Source organism: Mauremys mutica, chromosome 7, assembly GCF_020497125.1.
Source record: "Mauremys mutica isolate MM-2020 ecotype Southern chromosome 7, ASM2049712v1, whole genome shotgun sequence".
Classification (NCBI taxonomy): Eukaryota; Metazoa; Chordata; order Testudines; family Geoemydidae; genus Mauremys; species Mauremys mutica.
In genome coordinates, this window is record NC_059078.1 from 84,022,677 (window position 1) to 84,040,311 (window position 17,635).

At 43.6% G+C, this 17,635-nt stretch overlaps 1 protein-coding gene across 3 annotated transcripts in view; it reads right to left on the minus strand.

Annotated features, from left to right (window-relative positions):
* Nucleotides 1-17,635, minus strand: part of CTNNA3 (catenin alpha 3) — a 967,088-nt gene that overhangs the window by 165,924 nt on the left and 783,529 nt on the right. For all 3 annotated transcript variants that reach the window (XM_045025624.1, XM_045025625.1, XM_045025626.1), the window contains one exon: nt 11,217-11,368. In XM_045025624.1, coding sequence (XP_044881559.1) covers nt 11,217-11,368 — 152 coding nt within the window. The remainder of the gene's footprint in view (nt 1-11,216; nt 11,369-17,635) is intronic.

The following is a 17,635-nucleotide window of genomic DNA, read 5'->3' on the forward strand; positions in this document are numbered from 1 at the left end:
CTCAGTCCTACTTCTTGTTCAGCCAATCACTAAGACAAACAAATTTGTTTACATTTAAAGGAGATGCTGCTGCCTGCTTCTTATTTACAATGTCACCTGAAAGTGAGAACAGGCATTCGCATGGCACTTTTGTAGCTGGCGTTGCAAGATACTGACATGCCAGATATGCTAAACATTCATTTGCCCCTTCATGCTTTGGCCTCCATTCCAGAGGACATGCTTCCATGTTGATGATGCTCATTAAAAAATAATGTGTTAATTAAATGTGACTGAACTCCTTAGGGGAGAACTGTATGTTTTCAACTCTTTTTTACATGCATTCTGCCATATATTTCATGTTATAGCAGTCTTGGATGATCACCCTGCACATGTTCGTTTTACGAACACTTTCACAGCAGATCTGACAAAATGCAAAGAAGATACCAATGTGAGATTTCTAAAAACAGCTATAGGACTGACCCATGGTTTAAGAATCAGAAGTGCCTTCCAAAACCTGAGAGGGACGAGGTGTGGAGCTTGAATTCAGAAGTCTTAAAAGAGCAACACTCTGATGTGGAAACTATAGAACCCAAACCACCAAAAAAGAAAATCAACTTTCTGCTGGTGGCATCTGATTCTGATGATGAAAATGAACATACATCAGTCCGCACTGCTTTGAATCATTATCGAGCAGAACCCGTCATCAGCATGGATGCATGCCCTCTGGAATGGTGATTGAAGCATGAGGGACATATGAATCTCTAGCGCATCTGGCACATAAATATCTTGTGACGCTGGCTACAAGAGTGCCATGCGAACACCTGTTCTCACTTTCAGGTGACATTGTAAAAAAGAAGAAGGCAACATTATCTCCTGTAAATTGTAACCAAATTTGGTTGTCTGAGTGTTTGGCTGAACAAGAAGTAGGACTGAGTGGACATGAAGGCTCTAAAGTTTTACATTGTTTTATTTTTCAATGCAGTTATTTTTTGTACATAATTATACATTTGTAAGTTAAACTTCCATGATAAAGAGATTGCCCTACAGTACTTGTATGAGGTGAATTGAAAAAATGCGATTTCTTTTGTTTTTTACAGTGCAAGTATTTGTAATAAAAATAAATATAAAGTGAGCACTATACACTTTGTATTCTGTGTTGTAATTAAAATCAGTATATTTGAAAATGTAGAAAACATCCAAAATATTTAAATAAATGGTATTCCATTATAAACAGTGCAATTAATTGCAATTGATTTTTTTAATTGCTTGACGGCCACAGTTCTTACCCAATTACCGGACTACATGCCTACATAATGTAAAGGCTGGGCATTACTCCACTGTACTGAAATTAATTATAGAACCTTGGCAGATCCTCAGGTGGCATAACTTCATTGACGTCAATGGATTTACGTCACTGATTTACAGAAGCTAAGGATTGGCCACCTGGTCTCAATCTAGACATATCAGGGCATCATACAGTCCAATAATGTTTCATAACAACCTGATGTTATCAAAGAAGTGGAAAGCATTAAAGAATGTGCATAGAATAGAGAAAACCAATGGCAGAGAAGCCGTGGATTTGATTTATAAATGTCACTCACTAAGCAAGCAATGTAGAGAGTGATAATATTGGTGAGAGAGAGAGAGAAAGCTACTACAAAGAGAGGTTACTCAATCTGTGCAGTAACTGTAGTTCTTAGAGATGCGTTCCCCTATGGCTGCTCCATTTCAGGTGTGCATGTGCCCCATGCACCTATGATTGGAGATTTTCGTTAGCAGTTCTTAGGAGTATTAGTGTCAATGTAGGATCCAGGCCTGTAGTACTTCAGGTTCTGTTTGCCTGTTTGGTTTTTGATATATGTACAATTTTACTAATATGTGTGAACAAAAGATTATTACTAAGGACAAAGACAGACACTGTAAATGTTGCTATTGCCTAGGCCAGATGGGTTTGTTAGTATAATGAGAATAGATCAGTATTAAAGTGTAACTGGGCATGGTAGGAGTGTAATATATGAGCGCACATTTGAAGACTGCCTCAAGTCCTTATCTTAAGGCAAGGTCAAGAGTTGGGAGGGGCAAGAGGGGATGGGGGGTGGGAGATAAACACTAAAAGACTAGTGAAATGCCTACCCCTGATGGGAGCACAACCTCACTCCTTACCCCTCCCATGGGGTACAAAAGGGGTGGGAATGAAGACCCCAGTCCTACAGCCCCCCAAAATGGAATATGACCATAAGTTGTAAGGGGTGGGACTGTGAGCGTGCATTTCAGGTATAATTATTCCTTCTGAGGAGCGGGGAGTGGGAACACTGGAAAACAAGGCTCTGCAGCATTACAGTTATGGGACCCGTTTGCTGGAAACTAACCCCAATAAACATTGCATTGTCTGCACTTCAGACTTCTGGTCTTCTGCTTTCCTTCTGCGTGACAAGAACCAAGGGAGAGGGTGAAGGGAAAGCCCTCTAACAAGCAGCATCTGTTAGGCCTACGCATGCGTTTCTGATATCCTCATGCCCCACACCAAGGCTATAGCAGGCTGCACAAGCAAACTGCCCTCAATTCCTTCTCCACTGCGTTTCAGAAGGAAACTCCAAAGCAGAGGGGAAGGAAGATAGGCAGTGGAGCACCCATAGTGGGAAACAACTCTAAGAACTACTGCACAGGGTGAGTAACCTCGCTCTTCTTCAAGTAGTGTCCCTATGGGTGCTGCACTTCAGGTGCCCCACCCCCTCCCAAACAGTATCCCCATAAGGAGGAGGAAGTTTTGGAATTGAGTCCAGCACAGAGGAAAGAACTGCATTGTCAACAGCCTCATCAGCTCTAGAGGCATCAACTAAGGAATAGTGTCTGGAGAAGATATGTACCAAAGACCATGCAGCAGTTCTGCAGATCTCAGATACTGGGATATTTTTAAGAATCAAATTAAGGTCCCAAACTGGGGTAAGAGATTATCCAGACATTTCATGAACTTTACAATTCTATGGTGAGCAAACAGCAAAAAAACCAAACCAGTGAAAAGCTGTTAAGGCGGCCAAATGAACCTTGAGAGAACTAAGTGATCATCCCATTTTCTCTAGTTGCAGCAGGTATTCCAGAACAAGCGGCAGTGAGGCAGGTTAGGGGAGGAATTCACACCATTGACTAACTCATCTCCACCTTTGAAGGTAAGTATTTCTGGTAGAATCTTTTTACCATTTAATAATATCTGCAGAATAGACCAACTCTACCCCTGTGAAAAATTGAGGAGCCATGCCTTGAGGCTGGAATACAGAAGTCGACTGGCCCCTTGGTAGTGGAGCTGAGGAGTGACTGAAAGATTTATCATTGGACAAAGAGACAGGCAAAAAAGGCAAGGAAACTATACCTGCCTTGATCATGCCCGGGCTATTAGGATAACTCTGGTCTTATCCTTCTGATTTTATCACTTTGAGGATCAGAGGCATCAGGGGAAATTCTTTGGCTTCTTTGGTCAAGTGAGGAGGAAAAGTCACAATTCCTTGAGAGACACCAAATCTCCCCTTGAACAGAACAGATGGCATTTTCTATTCGTAGCTGTGGCAAAGAGGTCCACTTCTAGAAATCCCCACATCTGAAATAGGCTGACGAGAACCAGGGACTCTAACTCCCATTCATAGTCTTGGGGAAAAGACACCTACTGAGAGTGTTGTCTGTGACATTTTGCCTGCATGAGGGGTACATTTAATTACGGCATTTTTTAAAACAAGCATCATCAGCATGGAAGCATGTCCTCTGGACTGGTGGTCAAAGAATGAAGAGGCATGCAAATGTTTAGCATATATGGCACGTAAATACATTGCAATGCTGGCTACAAAAGTGTTTCTCTGAGCAATTGCTGAACAAGAATTAGGGCTGAGTGGACTTATAGGCTCTGAAGTTTTACATTGTTTTATTATGGAGTGCAGTTATGTAACAAAAAAAAAATCTACATTTGTAAGTTGCATTTTCACCATAAAGAGATTCCACTACAGTGCTTGTATGAAATTATTTGAAAAATACTATTTCTTTTGTTTTTTACAGTGCAAATATTTGTAATTGAAAGTAATATAAAGTCAGCACTGTGCACTTTGTATTCAGTGTTATAATTGAAATCAATATATTTGAAAATGTAGAAGAACATCCAAAAAAAAATTTTCAATCGGTGTTCTATTTTTAACAGTGCAATTAAAACTGCGATTAATTTTTTAAATTGTGATTAATTTTTTGGAGTTAATTGTGTGTGTTAACTGCAATTAATCAACAGCTCTAAAAATACATCTACAGCAAAGTCCAAATTCTCATTTACACCTACCTAACTCCAATAGTTGTAAATGCCTGGATGTAATGGGGACATAATTTTGCCCCTAATATACACAGGAGATATCAAATAGCACAGGTAGCAAGCTGAATGCCCTTTAGCAAATACATGGCTAAAGTCATCACTTTAATGAGAACATGTCCCTACAGGGCCAACTGAAAAACTTTGCAGAATCCTATGGAAATCCCAACTGTCATCTCAAATCTGCTTCTTTTGAGGTTCAAGTGCCTGGATCGGTTTTTGCAATTTTTAGAGCCTTTGAATCTATTTGAGTCTTTTTGAACATTATAATATTTTTAAGAGAATTACTCTTTCACATGGTAAACATTCGTGGGCATCAGGCCAAATGCATCCTTGGTGTCACTCCACTAAGTCAACTGACTTATAAACTAATGACAAGAGTAACTTAAGGCTAGTGAGCCATGTGCACCCTGGTTTAAAAGTACTAGTGAATACCTGCTATTTATGTTGCTCAGGCAGCAGTGTCTATCTGATTCCTCTGTGCTTTCCCACATGCTTTTGACTTTGTATTTCATATCACCTCTCTCCATTCTCAAGTACAGTCTCTGGCAGCATTCTCTCATCCAGATGGTGCCTATGTCACTTTTGTATATGTTCAAAATATTACAGCTTTTGAGTTTCACATCAAACAAAATGGAGCACAGATAACAGGCCAGAACCTGCTCACCTTATTCACAAACAGTTCCATGAACCAAAACTCCACTCTCCATTTTCACTTTGAACCCATATGCTATTTTTGAAATGCCAATGTCCCACTTCACATTCATGTGAAATCTTAATTCCATATTATGTCTAATCAATAGCTTTAGGCACACTAAAAATAGCCTTAGAATAATGTATTTCAGCATTTGCCCCAGCAAAACCAATGGTGTTATACCCAGAAAGAACAACGTGGACAAGTATTTATTTCCAGCAACTGAACGGATGCAGAGGAACTGTGTAACTCTACCAAACTCCTTTAATGGTGCCAGATCAGTCTAAGACATATTTTGTTATGAATTCCTTTCTTGCCAATACTTAGATTTAAGAGAGTGTTGATCAAATGCACTAGCTAAAGGGTCAGACCTACATAACAGAGTCAAAGCTGGTGAGTAGTAAATAAAAGTAAAATGCATTTACAGTTGACTGCTTGTATTATTTTAGTTTCATTCCAAGTGGCACTGAAGGGCCTAAGAGGTCAAAAAAATTGTGGTAAAGGCCACATGACACAAGAATGGAATATGTAATAATGAGCCACCTTGTCCTGACACCATCACACCTGAGGGCTCATTCTAGACTGGTATGGACCCCCCTTTCTCACCTATGCCTCATTTATAGACACTAATCACCATTTGTGGGTCATCTAAGCACCTTTGGACCAATTATCTCCAGATATTATCATCTCCTCCTCTGAGTTTAGCCTCTAGTCACTGGCCCATATTAGACATGTTGTGGAGCTGCAGTGTCCCAGAGGAGTTCCTGGAGTTCCCAAGCATGAAACAGGACACTACCCAGTGGCCCATTCCTAAAACTGGTGCAACATGCGCTCCTAATTGCCTACAGTTGCCTCTGTTGGCCAGCAGGAAATAAAGAGTAGGGTTACATTCCTGCTGCCTACTTACTCAGCTAAACTTCACTCTGTCCTCTTGAGACACCATGAAAGGAAAAAAACAAAACAAAAAAAACAACCCTAAATCTTAATGTCAACTTCTAAACATCAATGTACTCTAATCTGAAACCACTCCACTAAAATACCTCAATCATAGGTGCCTTAATTGCATTTTTTTACCTTACCGTGTTTGGATTTCTTTTAACCGTAACCTCATCTCTGGATTTCCTGGGTTTTGAGGTAATTACAACTTACTTCCTTGTAATGGTTTTTATCCTTACATTACTGATGCCCTCAACCTTAACTCCATTTTAACATAATTTTTTGTCTTGGAATTACTACTACTACTCGTTATTAGTGGTTATAGTTTATAGACATTTCAGAAATATGATAAATAATAGATAGACACCTATTATCAAATGCCAGAACTTTCACTATGTCTGTATAGTGCCATAAAGGGGCCACTTTTCTGGCTTTGCATTGTGTCCTGAAAGCACTGAACTGATTAGAAGTCTGATTCCATATTCCACCAAACTAAGATCTGTTTTGACTGTTAGACTGGATCCCTTTCTAGAGTGATCAAGTATAGCACGAGTGTCAGGTGACTTTTTTTGGGGGGGACTGAAAATACAGAGATTCAGGTTGGCTGAAACATTTCATTAATCTGTGTTACTTCTGGGTAATTGTTTTGGTCGGAAAAAGCATTTGGAAAAAAGTGTTAAAATAGTTCATTTGGAAAATAGTTCATTAACTAATAGCTATTTTCCAAATTAAACATTTCAAATTTTTGGGCTAGATGTACAGGGGGACTTAGTTCCCATTAATAAAAATGAGGAGGAGCTACTGGCACATGTCCTATCCCCCAATACTTAACAGCCCAGTGAGAGAGCACTCAGTTGAGACATAGGAGATCCAGATTCAAACCCTGCCCCCCATAGTATAGTGCATTGCTGAACAGCTATTTGACAATAAGCTTCTTTCCAGTGTTTTTGAGGCTATACCTGCATGGCTGGAGTAGGTGTTTTTACACATCTGAAGTGAAGCTTTAACTTTAAAAGACTGAGTTAATAATGGGATCTGGCAGTGTTTTGCAGATAAGAAGTACTACTTTTTAAAATATTCTCTCTAATTACATGCTTGAAACGCTTCCTGTGGAGCTGATCTGCAGAGCTTCTGCTTTGATGTTGAAAAGAACTCTGAATTGGTGTCCTTGTTCATTTACATCTTCCAATTATATTTTGATCAACAATTCCTTCCCTCATTTTAGTACTGAAATCCCATGTAATCAGAAACACGTTTTTCTTTGGCATAATATCAATGAGCTCCTACAGTTTGCTATAGAACACTCTACACTTCCTCATGTTGGCTGCTATGGTTACTGCATATGCTTGAATAAGTCAGATTTACTAAAGCTCCTTATAGGTAGACTGAAATAAGCCTGGCATTGAATGGACTGTCTCTCATTAGGAATGCAAATGCATCCTTACTCAAAATAAATGTCATGCTTTACTCTTGGTTTGGCAGCATACACCACTAAATGTCCCTTGGGGAGGGGGAAGTGTCGGCTGTCATTCCAGTGAACCTTTAAAAAGCTTCTCACATCACTCTTTGCATGGTGGAGCTCATGAAGTAGAAAAGTCCAGATGTCCTATTTCATGACAATCTTTTCTTATCTCCTGAGCTTTTGTCAGGACTTTGTTGTTGCTGCTTACTGGTGACTATTCAAATGCAGTTGAGTCCACTGCTAGTGATGTCTATTTTTCATGTGCGTGCACACATGCTCTTTGTTATAAAAGGAATTTCATTATAAATGACAGATGATGTAATAAAGGGCCTACAAGTTTATCCTAATTGTGAGCTCAACTCTAAAAAGGGAGTAAATCCATAAAATATCAGAATAACAAAAAATATCGATAGGAAAAGATGCAAGAGAGAGAGGTCAAATTAGCCCCCAAAAAAGGCTCACTAATATAAATTCAGGGACTGTTTTAAGATCATGCTTGGTAAACAATAAAAGTATGGAATCAGAAATCAGAATTCATGTGCTGGAAATTAGGCTGATTAGGAGACAAAAATAATGAAAGGATGGACAACACTCCCTTCAGGTGTTCTTAAAAAGAAAAGACTTTGGGGACAAGTTAGCAGAAGCAGCAGCTGTCTGACACCAATGCCTGCAGTGAGCTTTACCATCCAGGCTGCTACCGCCCTGGTCTCTTCATCCTGATCATCTTCATCCTACTCTTGAGAGTAGTTCTGCCCAGTCTGGGCCTGGACACAAATGACACTACCACTGCCACCTCCCGCAGCTCCAGCTAAATCCCAAATACTACCTGAGATGTGAGATTTCATCTCCCTCCCACCCCTGATGTCTCTTCTTCCTTCCCTCACCTCATGTATTTTCTTTCCTAGCTCTCTCCTTTTGCCTTCTGTTCATAAGAGTCAGGTTAGTCAGCCCAGACTGCATATTTGGCCACACTGCTGTGAGCCTGTGACTGGAGACATAGGTGCTGGAACTAGGGGTGCTGCCTCAGCCCCTGGCTTCAAGTGGTTCCCATCATAACAGGTTTTTACAGTTCAGTCCAATGGCTCTCAGCACCTTCATGGTAAAAACTGTTCTATCAGCCCTGACTGGAGAGGCAACTACAAACAATGCCCTAAATAGCCCAATGCCAGTACAAGTTTGCCAGGATTTGGAGCAGCTGATAAGACCACTTCTGGAAAAACACAGGCCTAGCATGTAAGGTTGCAAGTGAGAGTCAACGTCAGAGACAAAAACTGCTTTATCTATCATTATTCTTTTCTCTCACCCTTTTTTGTGTGTTTGTCTTGTTTTCTCTTTTAGGAAACAAGATCAGACTCAACAGCAACTGCAACAGCTCCAGCCCATCTCAATTGTATCTTCTCCCCACCTCCAAAAAAAGGACAGTTATTATCATTTAAGAGACATTTCATAAGGGGCTCTCTCCTTCTAAAAACTTTTTCCAACTAAAGAGAAAAGGAACAAGGCTGTTAAAATGAAAGCGTTACTTAATACTTCACAAACTTAACTGTTTTTCCTTGTTTTTTTATCTCTCTAATAAAAGGTTGAAAAGGATATTTAATGGTGTTTGCCATCGTACTAAGCAGGCTGAGGACTCTGTATGCCAAGCCCCAAACCTCATTTAAAATGCTTTAATGCTGGACAGTTACAGGGTAATGGTAACGCCTTTGGCTCTTTTGGCCCATATATTCCATCTAAGTTAATGCATCAGCTACATTCCAACAGACATATCTTCACTAGTTCAGCAGAACTAAAAAATGTCCATTCTGGCCCCATCACCACAAGTGGCGTTAATACAACCATCTCTTCACTTCCAGAGCAATGTGTCTTGTCCTCCCTGTAGCAAAGCGATGACTCGCTGGCACAGCACCTCCTGCTGGTGCTTCTGGGAATTAGCTCAACTTCAGCCCAGAGTGCCCTCTGCAGGCCAGTGGCTCACCTGCCTCAGGCCTCATGTCCCGCCTGGACCCCAGTGCCCTTTACCTCAGGGTTCTGCCCCAGTAGTACCCCACACTCTGGATCTCCTCTCCCTGGGGAACCCCCAACCCTCTATCCCCACCTTACCTCAGTGGCTATAGCCAGTCATCCTCTAGACCCGCTCACTGGGGCAGACTTCAGTCTATAAACCACTCATCACTGGCGCGGGGGGTTTGGACCAGTTGCCTCTGCCTAATCCCAGTACCTTTCTTTAGGCCTTGCATAAGGCCTGCAGCCTGGGAGTTTACCAGGCTGGAGCTCCCCAGCTCCCTTGCCCTATTCCCTAGCACTACTCCAGTTCAGGTACCCCTTTCTCCCAGGCAGCCAGGTCCTTCTCTCTCCATACCTAGAGAGAGACTGACTCATCCCCTGGCTCAAAGCCCATTTATAAGGCCAGCTGTGGCCTGATTGGGGTATGGCCCTAGCTGTGGCTGCTTCCCCAGTCAGCCTAGCCTTTTCTCTCAGGAGCAGGGGGGGGGGGGGGGGGCGGTGTAACTGCCTCGCTACACTCCTGTTGTCCAATGGCATTGGCAAAGCACAGCAGCATTTAATATTGAGCTAATGACAGTGAAATTTGCTTGCACTTGACAATAAAATCCATGATAGGTGGAGTGAAAGCACAGTGAACCACACACACAGTAAGATAGGACTTTCATTACATTTATAATCAGAGTTTCATATCTGAAGCCACAGCAGCAAGGACACAATCCTACAAGATCCTGAGTACCTCAACACCCACCGATGCCAAGTAAGTGATATGCTACCAATATTTTTAAAGGGGCACAGAAAAACTTTCTACTTTAGACTGTAATAAACCCTATATGAGGGCTCAGAATTTGTTTCCCAGTTTCTCCTTAACTGATAGAGGAGAAAAAAAGGCCTCATTCCTTGACAAACAAACTTATTAAGTGGAGTTTATTTGGAATGTTTATATTTTGTTTCTGAAACACAGACTGAGTGTATTGATAGTATAGCTCAGTGTACATCTAGAGCCATTTACAATGGTATTTGTGCAGTGAAGTAGTTCTGGGGTATGGTGACCAGATGTCCCTTTTTAAAGGGACAGTCCCATTTTTTGGGACTTTTTCTTATATAGGTGCCTATTACTCCCCACCCCCTTTCCCATTTTTTCACAGTTGCTATCTAGTAACCCTATTCTGGGGGAAACCTGCTGTTTGGGTTCATTCATTTGGGTTCATATCCTGTTCATTCCAAAGGCAAAAGTTTTCTTTTCAAGAGTATTTTTAAGAGCTTCTCCGATAAGTTATTTTGGTAAGTATATCTTTTGTCACTATACTTAAAATGGGCTGAAGCTATCGGATGGAAAGAAGTCAATCTAAAATTCCTTTCAATTTGTTGGTGACAAAGTTTCAAAAAGGGTTACCAGGATGATGCGACAGTCCCCCCTTCAGCAGATTAGTGAACAAGGCTAAGGAGTTTGCACAACTGAACTCCTATCTGGAATCCACTCATTCAGACATTGCTGAGTGTATAGTCCCAACTTGTTTAACTTTTCTATGCTGATTTTCTTTTTAAAAATGTTTAATTTTTTGAGAGACTTCATACTTGCTCTGTGTACAATGGATGGTTCTGACCTTTTAGAATTATACTCATGTCTATTCAAGTGACCCAGAATCAAAGCGCCAGCATAGTCTGGAACTGTGCAAATCTGGATCTGAACTTTGTGGCAATGGTACCTTATTTAGCTTTAAATTCTTGTGAATGTTCCATAGTGTCCCAACTGCTCAATAATGTTATTCATGAATAGTGAAGGTATGAATGAAGAGACTTACCCGAATCATCATGACTGAACATCTGATGTCATGAATTGTATCATAGACCTTCTTTGAGATATCCACAAACTGATTGTCATCAAACTGATGCATTCTGTTCCTGCTTAAGTCCTCCAGTGCAATATTGACTTGAGTAACAAACTCTGGAATCACTGTAAAATTTAACAAGTTATAATAAATGAAAAAAACAAAGAGGGAATCGGTTTGTGGAATGAAGACTTCTCAAATAAAGTTAAAATGTGAAAACAATAAAATGACTATCAATGGAAACAGTTATTGTCATTTGTGGCTTTGGTGTTTGGGTGGGGACAGAGAGGAAAAAGGAGATTTATTTTTTCCAGTGAAAAACTCAAAACATTTTGGCAAAATTGAATTTTCTCCACAGAAAATTTAAATTTTGCAAAAACTGCAATTTTCCATCAAAAACACATTTTTTGATAGACAATTCCTGAGCAACTCTAGATATAACCTAAGGAATGGGAGACCTTCCAACTTTCTGATACTTCTTCATTCTGGCATGTGAGCAAAACACTTGTTGGATGATTGGTTTTTTTGCTTATTTGTTTTCTGAACAAAAAAAAAATCAGTGAAAAGCTAAAGTCCACCTGTGTTACTGAGTGTGTGAAAAGAACCACTTGAGCATAACATTACCTGGGTTTTAACTGCTAAATAATCTGAGGTATATAAGTCCTGATGTATATGATCAGTCATTACATATCATGTTGATTGGTACTGTATATTACTCTGCCTCAGTAACAACTTCATGATCTAACCCCCAACCCCTCATTTTTCCTGGGGCTTTCAAAACATGTTAATAGCTATAAAACAGATCTTCAAATCTGCACTTTAATTATAGCAGCCTTACTGCTTCAGAGATCAATCATACTCCCAGTGAAGATGATAGCTGTTTCTTTATGGCCTGATTTTTCAGTAGTAGTGAACACCTATAGTTCCACATAAAGTCAATGGGAGTTGCAGGATTTAGCCGTACCTTAAAATCAGGTCCTTTGTCTGCATTTTATATGGGAATATCATTGACTTCTAAAAACAAGGATGTTCAGAACTTTTTATTCCCATCTGATCCTTCCTGAATTATTTTTAACCTACCAGAAGACTTTGTGTAAAGCATAAGTTTCTTCAAATGCATTTTAAGTAAAAGATCAGACAGGTTAGTTACTCATACAACTTTTTAAGAAACCCTAATTTGTACAAGCTATAGTAATGATGAGTCAATCAGTGTAGCATTCTAAGCAATTTTTCAAGGTTCACATAATAGTCTGTGTGAATGCTTTTAAAACATTGTTATTTCATGCTGTACTTAACTATAGAGTCAAGGAGAGTAAGAAAAGATTATGTTCAACCCACTTGATAACAGTGGTAACTAGGCCATTCATAGAAAAGGCAGTCTTAATATTAATCAAATACATGACTTTTCACCAAACTTCTATACAGAGGAGTGTCACTCCAAATACATAAAAACTTTCCTTTCCTACTCCTCACCTTTCCCTGAAACTGACAGCAAGATATGAAGGTGGTTTTCACCAGTGATCAGATTTAATAGCTAATAGAGTGCTCAGCTTTAATTTAACACAACCTCAAACCTGTATTTTAAAAAAAGGAATCTAAATGGCTTGTCATAATTTAAGAACAGAAATTGATAGTTTCAGTTAGCCAAAGTTATAGAAAGCTGCTTAAGGGTTGGTAAATAAAATAATGGGAAGTAGGGTCGTTTTGAAGTAAATAGTCATCTGATACATTGATTATGTGAAGTTCAATACTCAGCTCTGTCACTCAGAACAGAGCAGTCCAAAGGTAATGTAAAAGGTTTCAGGGAGCTCCAGGCATCTACTGGTACAGTAGGAATTTCTAGAACGTTTTCAGGGGCCTGCCTGTGCCAGCATTCCCCTTAGTTACTATATCTTTATGTCCTTTTCTGCAGCACTATGGAGTCATTTAACAACCCTTAACTCTGTCTGGTGCATTTTCAATGACTGATAATGGTTTACTGCCCACAGCCCAGTTTCAGAAAGTACAGGCTATCCAATCTTGCTTACATGTTGCCTCCCACCTTCACAGACTGTACCTGTTCCTGTTCCTGTCCTCCCAGCTTATTTGCTCTGTCCAGCTCCTAAACACTCTGTGTTCCCTTAACATCCCCTGGTCAGTTTTCCAGCTTGTTGGGAGTAGGAAAGGAATATGATCCTGACTGACTGACTGCCACATTGATCTTCTGGAAAAGGGCATTCATCACAACCGTGGAAAGTAAAGAGGGGAGGGATAGCTCATTGGTTTGAGCACTAGCCTGCTAAATCCAGGGTTGTGAGTTCAATCCATGAGGGGGGCCATTTGGGAATTTAGTTGGGGATTGGTCCTGCTTTGACCAGGGGGTTGGACTAGATCAGGGGTCAGCAACCTATGGCACACGGCTGCCTGCTGGGACTCCACGTGCCATTAAAAATCCTGCCGACACGGCGAGCTGCAGGGTCCGCACATCCGGCCGAGCGCAGCAAGCCGCCGGCCCCTCCCCCCCCTTCCCCTGGAGCCTTGCTGCAGCGCTCTGGGGGTCGGGGCTGTGCGCTCCCGCAGGGCAGCGTTTGGGTCCATGGGAAGGGAAAGACACTCCCTGCTCATCCAGAGCCCTGACGCCTCACGCGCAGCGCTCTGAGGGGCGGGGCGGGGCTGCGCGCGCGGCAGCAAAGCTCCAGATGAGCGGGGAGCCTCGTGGTAAGAGGCTGGGGGGTTGGGTAAGGGGTGGGGGCAGTCAAGAGACAGGGACCAGGGTGGGTGGGATCCTGGGGGGGTGGTTGCGGGGGGGGGGTCGTCTCTGGAGGGGGCAGTCAGGGAGCGGGGGGGTTGGATGGGGCATGGGAGTCCCGGGGTTTGTGAGGGGGCAGGGGGTGATAGGGGGCAGGGCAGTCAGGGGACAGGGAGCAAGGAGGGTCCGGGGGGGCAGTTAGGGTGGGGTGGGGGGGGCTCTGGAGGGGGTGGTCCGGGGACAAGGAGCTGGGGGGTTTAGATGAGTTGGGAGTCCTGGGGGGGGTTGTCAGGAGGTAGGGATGTGGAGATGGGTTAGGGCAGGCAGGGAGCAGGGGGGGCGTTGTATGGGTCCAGAGTTCTGGGGGTCCCATCACGGGGCGGGGAGCGGTTGGATAGGCATCGGAGTCCAGGGAGTTCTGTCTGAGGACGGGGGTGTGGATAAGGGTTGGGGCATCCAGGGGACAGGTAGGGGGTAGGGCAGTCAGGGGATAAGGGGCAGGGAGGCTTAGATAGGGGTGGGGTCCCAGGAGGGGGTAGTCGGGACAAGGAGCGGGGGAGGGGGGTTGTGGGGGAGGCAGTCACCCAGCCCTCTGCCCTGAGCCCTGACCCCCCCCCACACACACACACCCCCAGGCCCCTGCCCTGAGCCCTGTACCTCCACACACCCCCAGGCCCCTGCCCTGAGCCCTGTACCACCCAGCCCTCTGTTGACTCCTTCACCCCTCCATGACCCCAGCCCTGACTCTGGCACCCCCACACATACCCAGCCCCCCTTCCCTGACACCCCCCCTCACATGCCCCCAGCCCTCTGCCCTGACTCTTGCACCCGCCACATCCCCAGCCCCGCCACATCCCATGCACCCTGCACATCCCCACCCTCACCCTGAGCACCAAACAAGAGCTCCTGCACCCCCACTCACATTCCCACCTGCACCCCTCACACCAAATGGGAGCTGCCCAGGTAAGTGCCCCCACACCCAAACCTCCTGCCCCAACCCTGAGCCCCCTTCCTCATTCTAGCTCCTCGCCAGACCCTTCACCCCCAGCCCTGTGCTCGGTCCACTCCCACCCTCAGCTCAGTGCAGAGAGAGGAAGAGAATGGGCCAGAACCAGGGAGAAGGAAGGTACCCACTGTATGTGGGCAGGGCTGGAACCCCAGACCAGCAGCGGGCTGAGCGGGTCTGGTAGCCAGGATCCCAGCTGGCAGGAGCCGGCAGATGGAACCCCTGAGTGGCAGTGGGCTGAGCCGCTCAGCCCATTGTCGGTCTGGGGTCCCAGCTGCTGGCCCCGCACAGCCCGCTGCCAGTCTGGGGTTCTGGCTGCCAGACCCTTCCCAGCTGGTCCCATCCACAGGCCCCACTCAGCCCACTGCCGGCCTAGGTGAACAGAACCCAAGACCAGCAGTGGGCTGAGCGGGCCGGTGGCATAAGATCAACATTTTAATTTAATTTTAAATGAAGCTTCTTAAACATTTTGAAAACCTTGTTTATTTTACAATACAACACTAGTTTAGTTATATAATATATAGACTTGTAGAGCGAGACCTTCTAAAAAACATTAAAATGTATTACCGGCACACGAAACCTTAAATTAGAGTGAATAAATGAAGACTTGGCACACCACTTCTGAAAGGTTGCCGACCCCTGGACTAGATGATCTCCTGAGGTCCCTAATAATCCATGATTCTATGAATACTGTCTGGTTTGGCCAATGTACATGGCAGAGGGGCATTGCTGCCACATGATGGCATATATCACATTAGTAGATATGCAGGTGAATGAGCTGCTGATGTTGTTGGGTCCTCTGATGGTGTCGCTAGAGTAGATATGGGGACAGAGTAGGCAATGGGGTTTCATAGAATACCATGGTTGGAAGGGACCTCAGGAGGTCATCTAGACCAATCCCCTGCTCAAAGCAGGACCAATCCCCAACTAAATCAAATCAATTTGTTACAGGGATTGGTTCCTGGGTTAGTGTTTCTGCAGTGTGGTGTGTAGTTATTGGTGAGTATTTGCTTCTGGTTGTGGGGCTGTCTGTAAGCAAGGACTGGCCTGCCTCCTAAGGTCTGTGAGAGTGAGGGATCGTTTTCCAGGATAGGTTGTAGATCGTTGATGATGTGCTGGAGAGGTTTTAGCTGGGGGCTGTACGTGATGGCCAATGGTGTTGTTTTCCTTGTTGGGCCTGTCCTGTAGTAAGTGACTTCTGGGGACCTGTTTCGCTCTGTCAATCTGTTTCCTCACTTCCCCAGGTATGTACTGCAGTTTTAAGAATGCTTGATAAAGATCTTGTAGGTGTTTGTCTGTCTGAGGGATTGGAGCAAATATGGTTGTATCTTAGGGCTTGGCTATAGACCAGGGATCAGCACCCTCTGGCACATGGCCCATCAGGGAAATCCGCTGATGGGCCGAGACAGTTTGTTTACCTGCAGCGTCTGCAGGTTCAGCCGAGGGATGTGCTGGCTGCCGCTTCCCGCAGCCCCCATTGGCCTAAAATGGTGAACAGTGGCCAGTGGGAGCTGCGATCGTCCGAACCTGCAGACGCTGCAGGTAAACAAACCGTCCAAGCCCGCTAGTGCATTTCCCTGATGGGCCACGTGCCAAACACGTCCTGGATGGAAGCTGTAGGCATGTAGGTAAGTATAGCAGTCAGTAGGTTTCCGGTATAGGGTGGTGTTTATGTAACCATCACATATTTGCACTGTAGTGTCCAGGAAGTGGATCCCTTTTGTGGACTGGTCCAGGCTGAGGTTGATGGTGGGTGGAAATTGTTGAAATCATGGTAGAATTCTTCAAGGGCCTCCTTCCCATGGGTCCATATGATGAAGATGTCATTAATGTAACGCAAGTAGAGGAGGGGCGCTAGGGGACAAGAGCTGAGGAAGAGTTGTTCTAAGTCAGCCATAAAAATATTGTCAAGTATCAGAGAGGTAGCCGTGTTAGTCTGGATCTGTAAAAGCAGCAAAGAGTAATGTGGCACCTTATAGACTAACAGACGTTTTGGAGCATGAGCTTTCGTGGGTGAATACCCACTTCGTCTGTTAGTCTATCAGGTGCCACAGGATTCTTTGCTGCTTTCTCATAAAAATGTTGGCATACTGTGGGGCCACGCAGGTACCCATAGCAGTGCCGCTGACTTGAAGGTATAAGTTGTCTCCAAATCTGAAATGGTTGTGGATGAGGACAAAGTCACAAGGCTCAGCCTATGTTCCCATGTTGCAGCAGGGAGTTTGTTGAGTAGATGGTGTAGTTTCTTTTGGTACTCCTCAGTGGGACTGGAGGATAGTGGCCTGTAGAATGTGATGTTGGAGAGTTGCCTGGCAGCCTCCTGTTCATAATCCAACCTGTTCATGATGATTACATCAATTATTAGGAGTGGACCACATCCACCCTGACTGAATTGGCTTTCATGTGCCAATATCTTTATGCCTGTATCTGTAATTTTCACTGCATGCATCTGAAGAAGTGGAGTTTTTTACCCATGACAGCTTATGCCCAAATAAATCTGTTAGTCTTTAAGTGCCACTGGACTCCTCATTGTTTTTCTATATCTCAGATACATTTGAGCAAGGACCATGAAGTAATGTCTGCTCCATTCCTTTTTTATTTAGCAGTCTCAAAACACATCCATTCATACACCAATTACTCAGTCATTTAGCTGCTGTT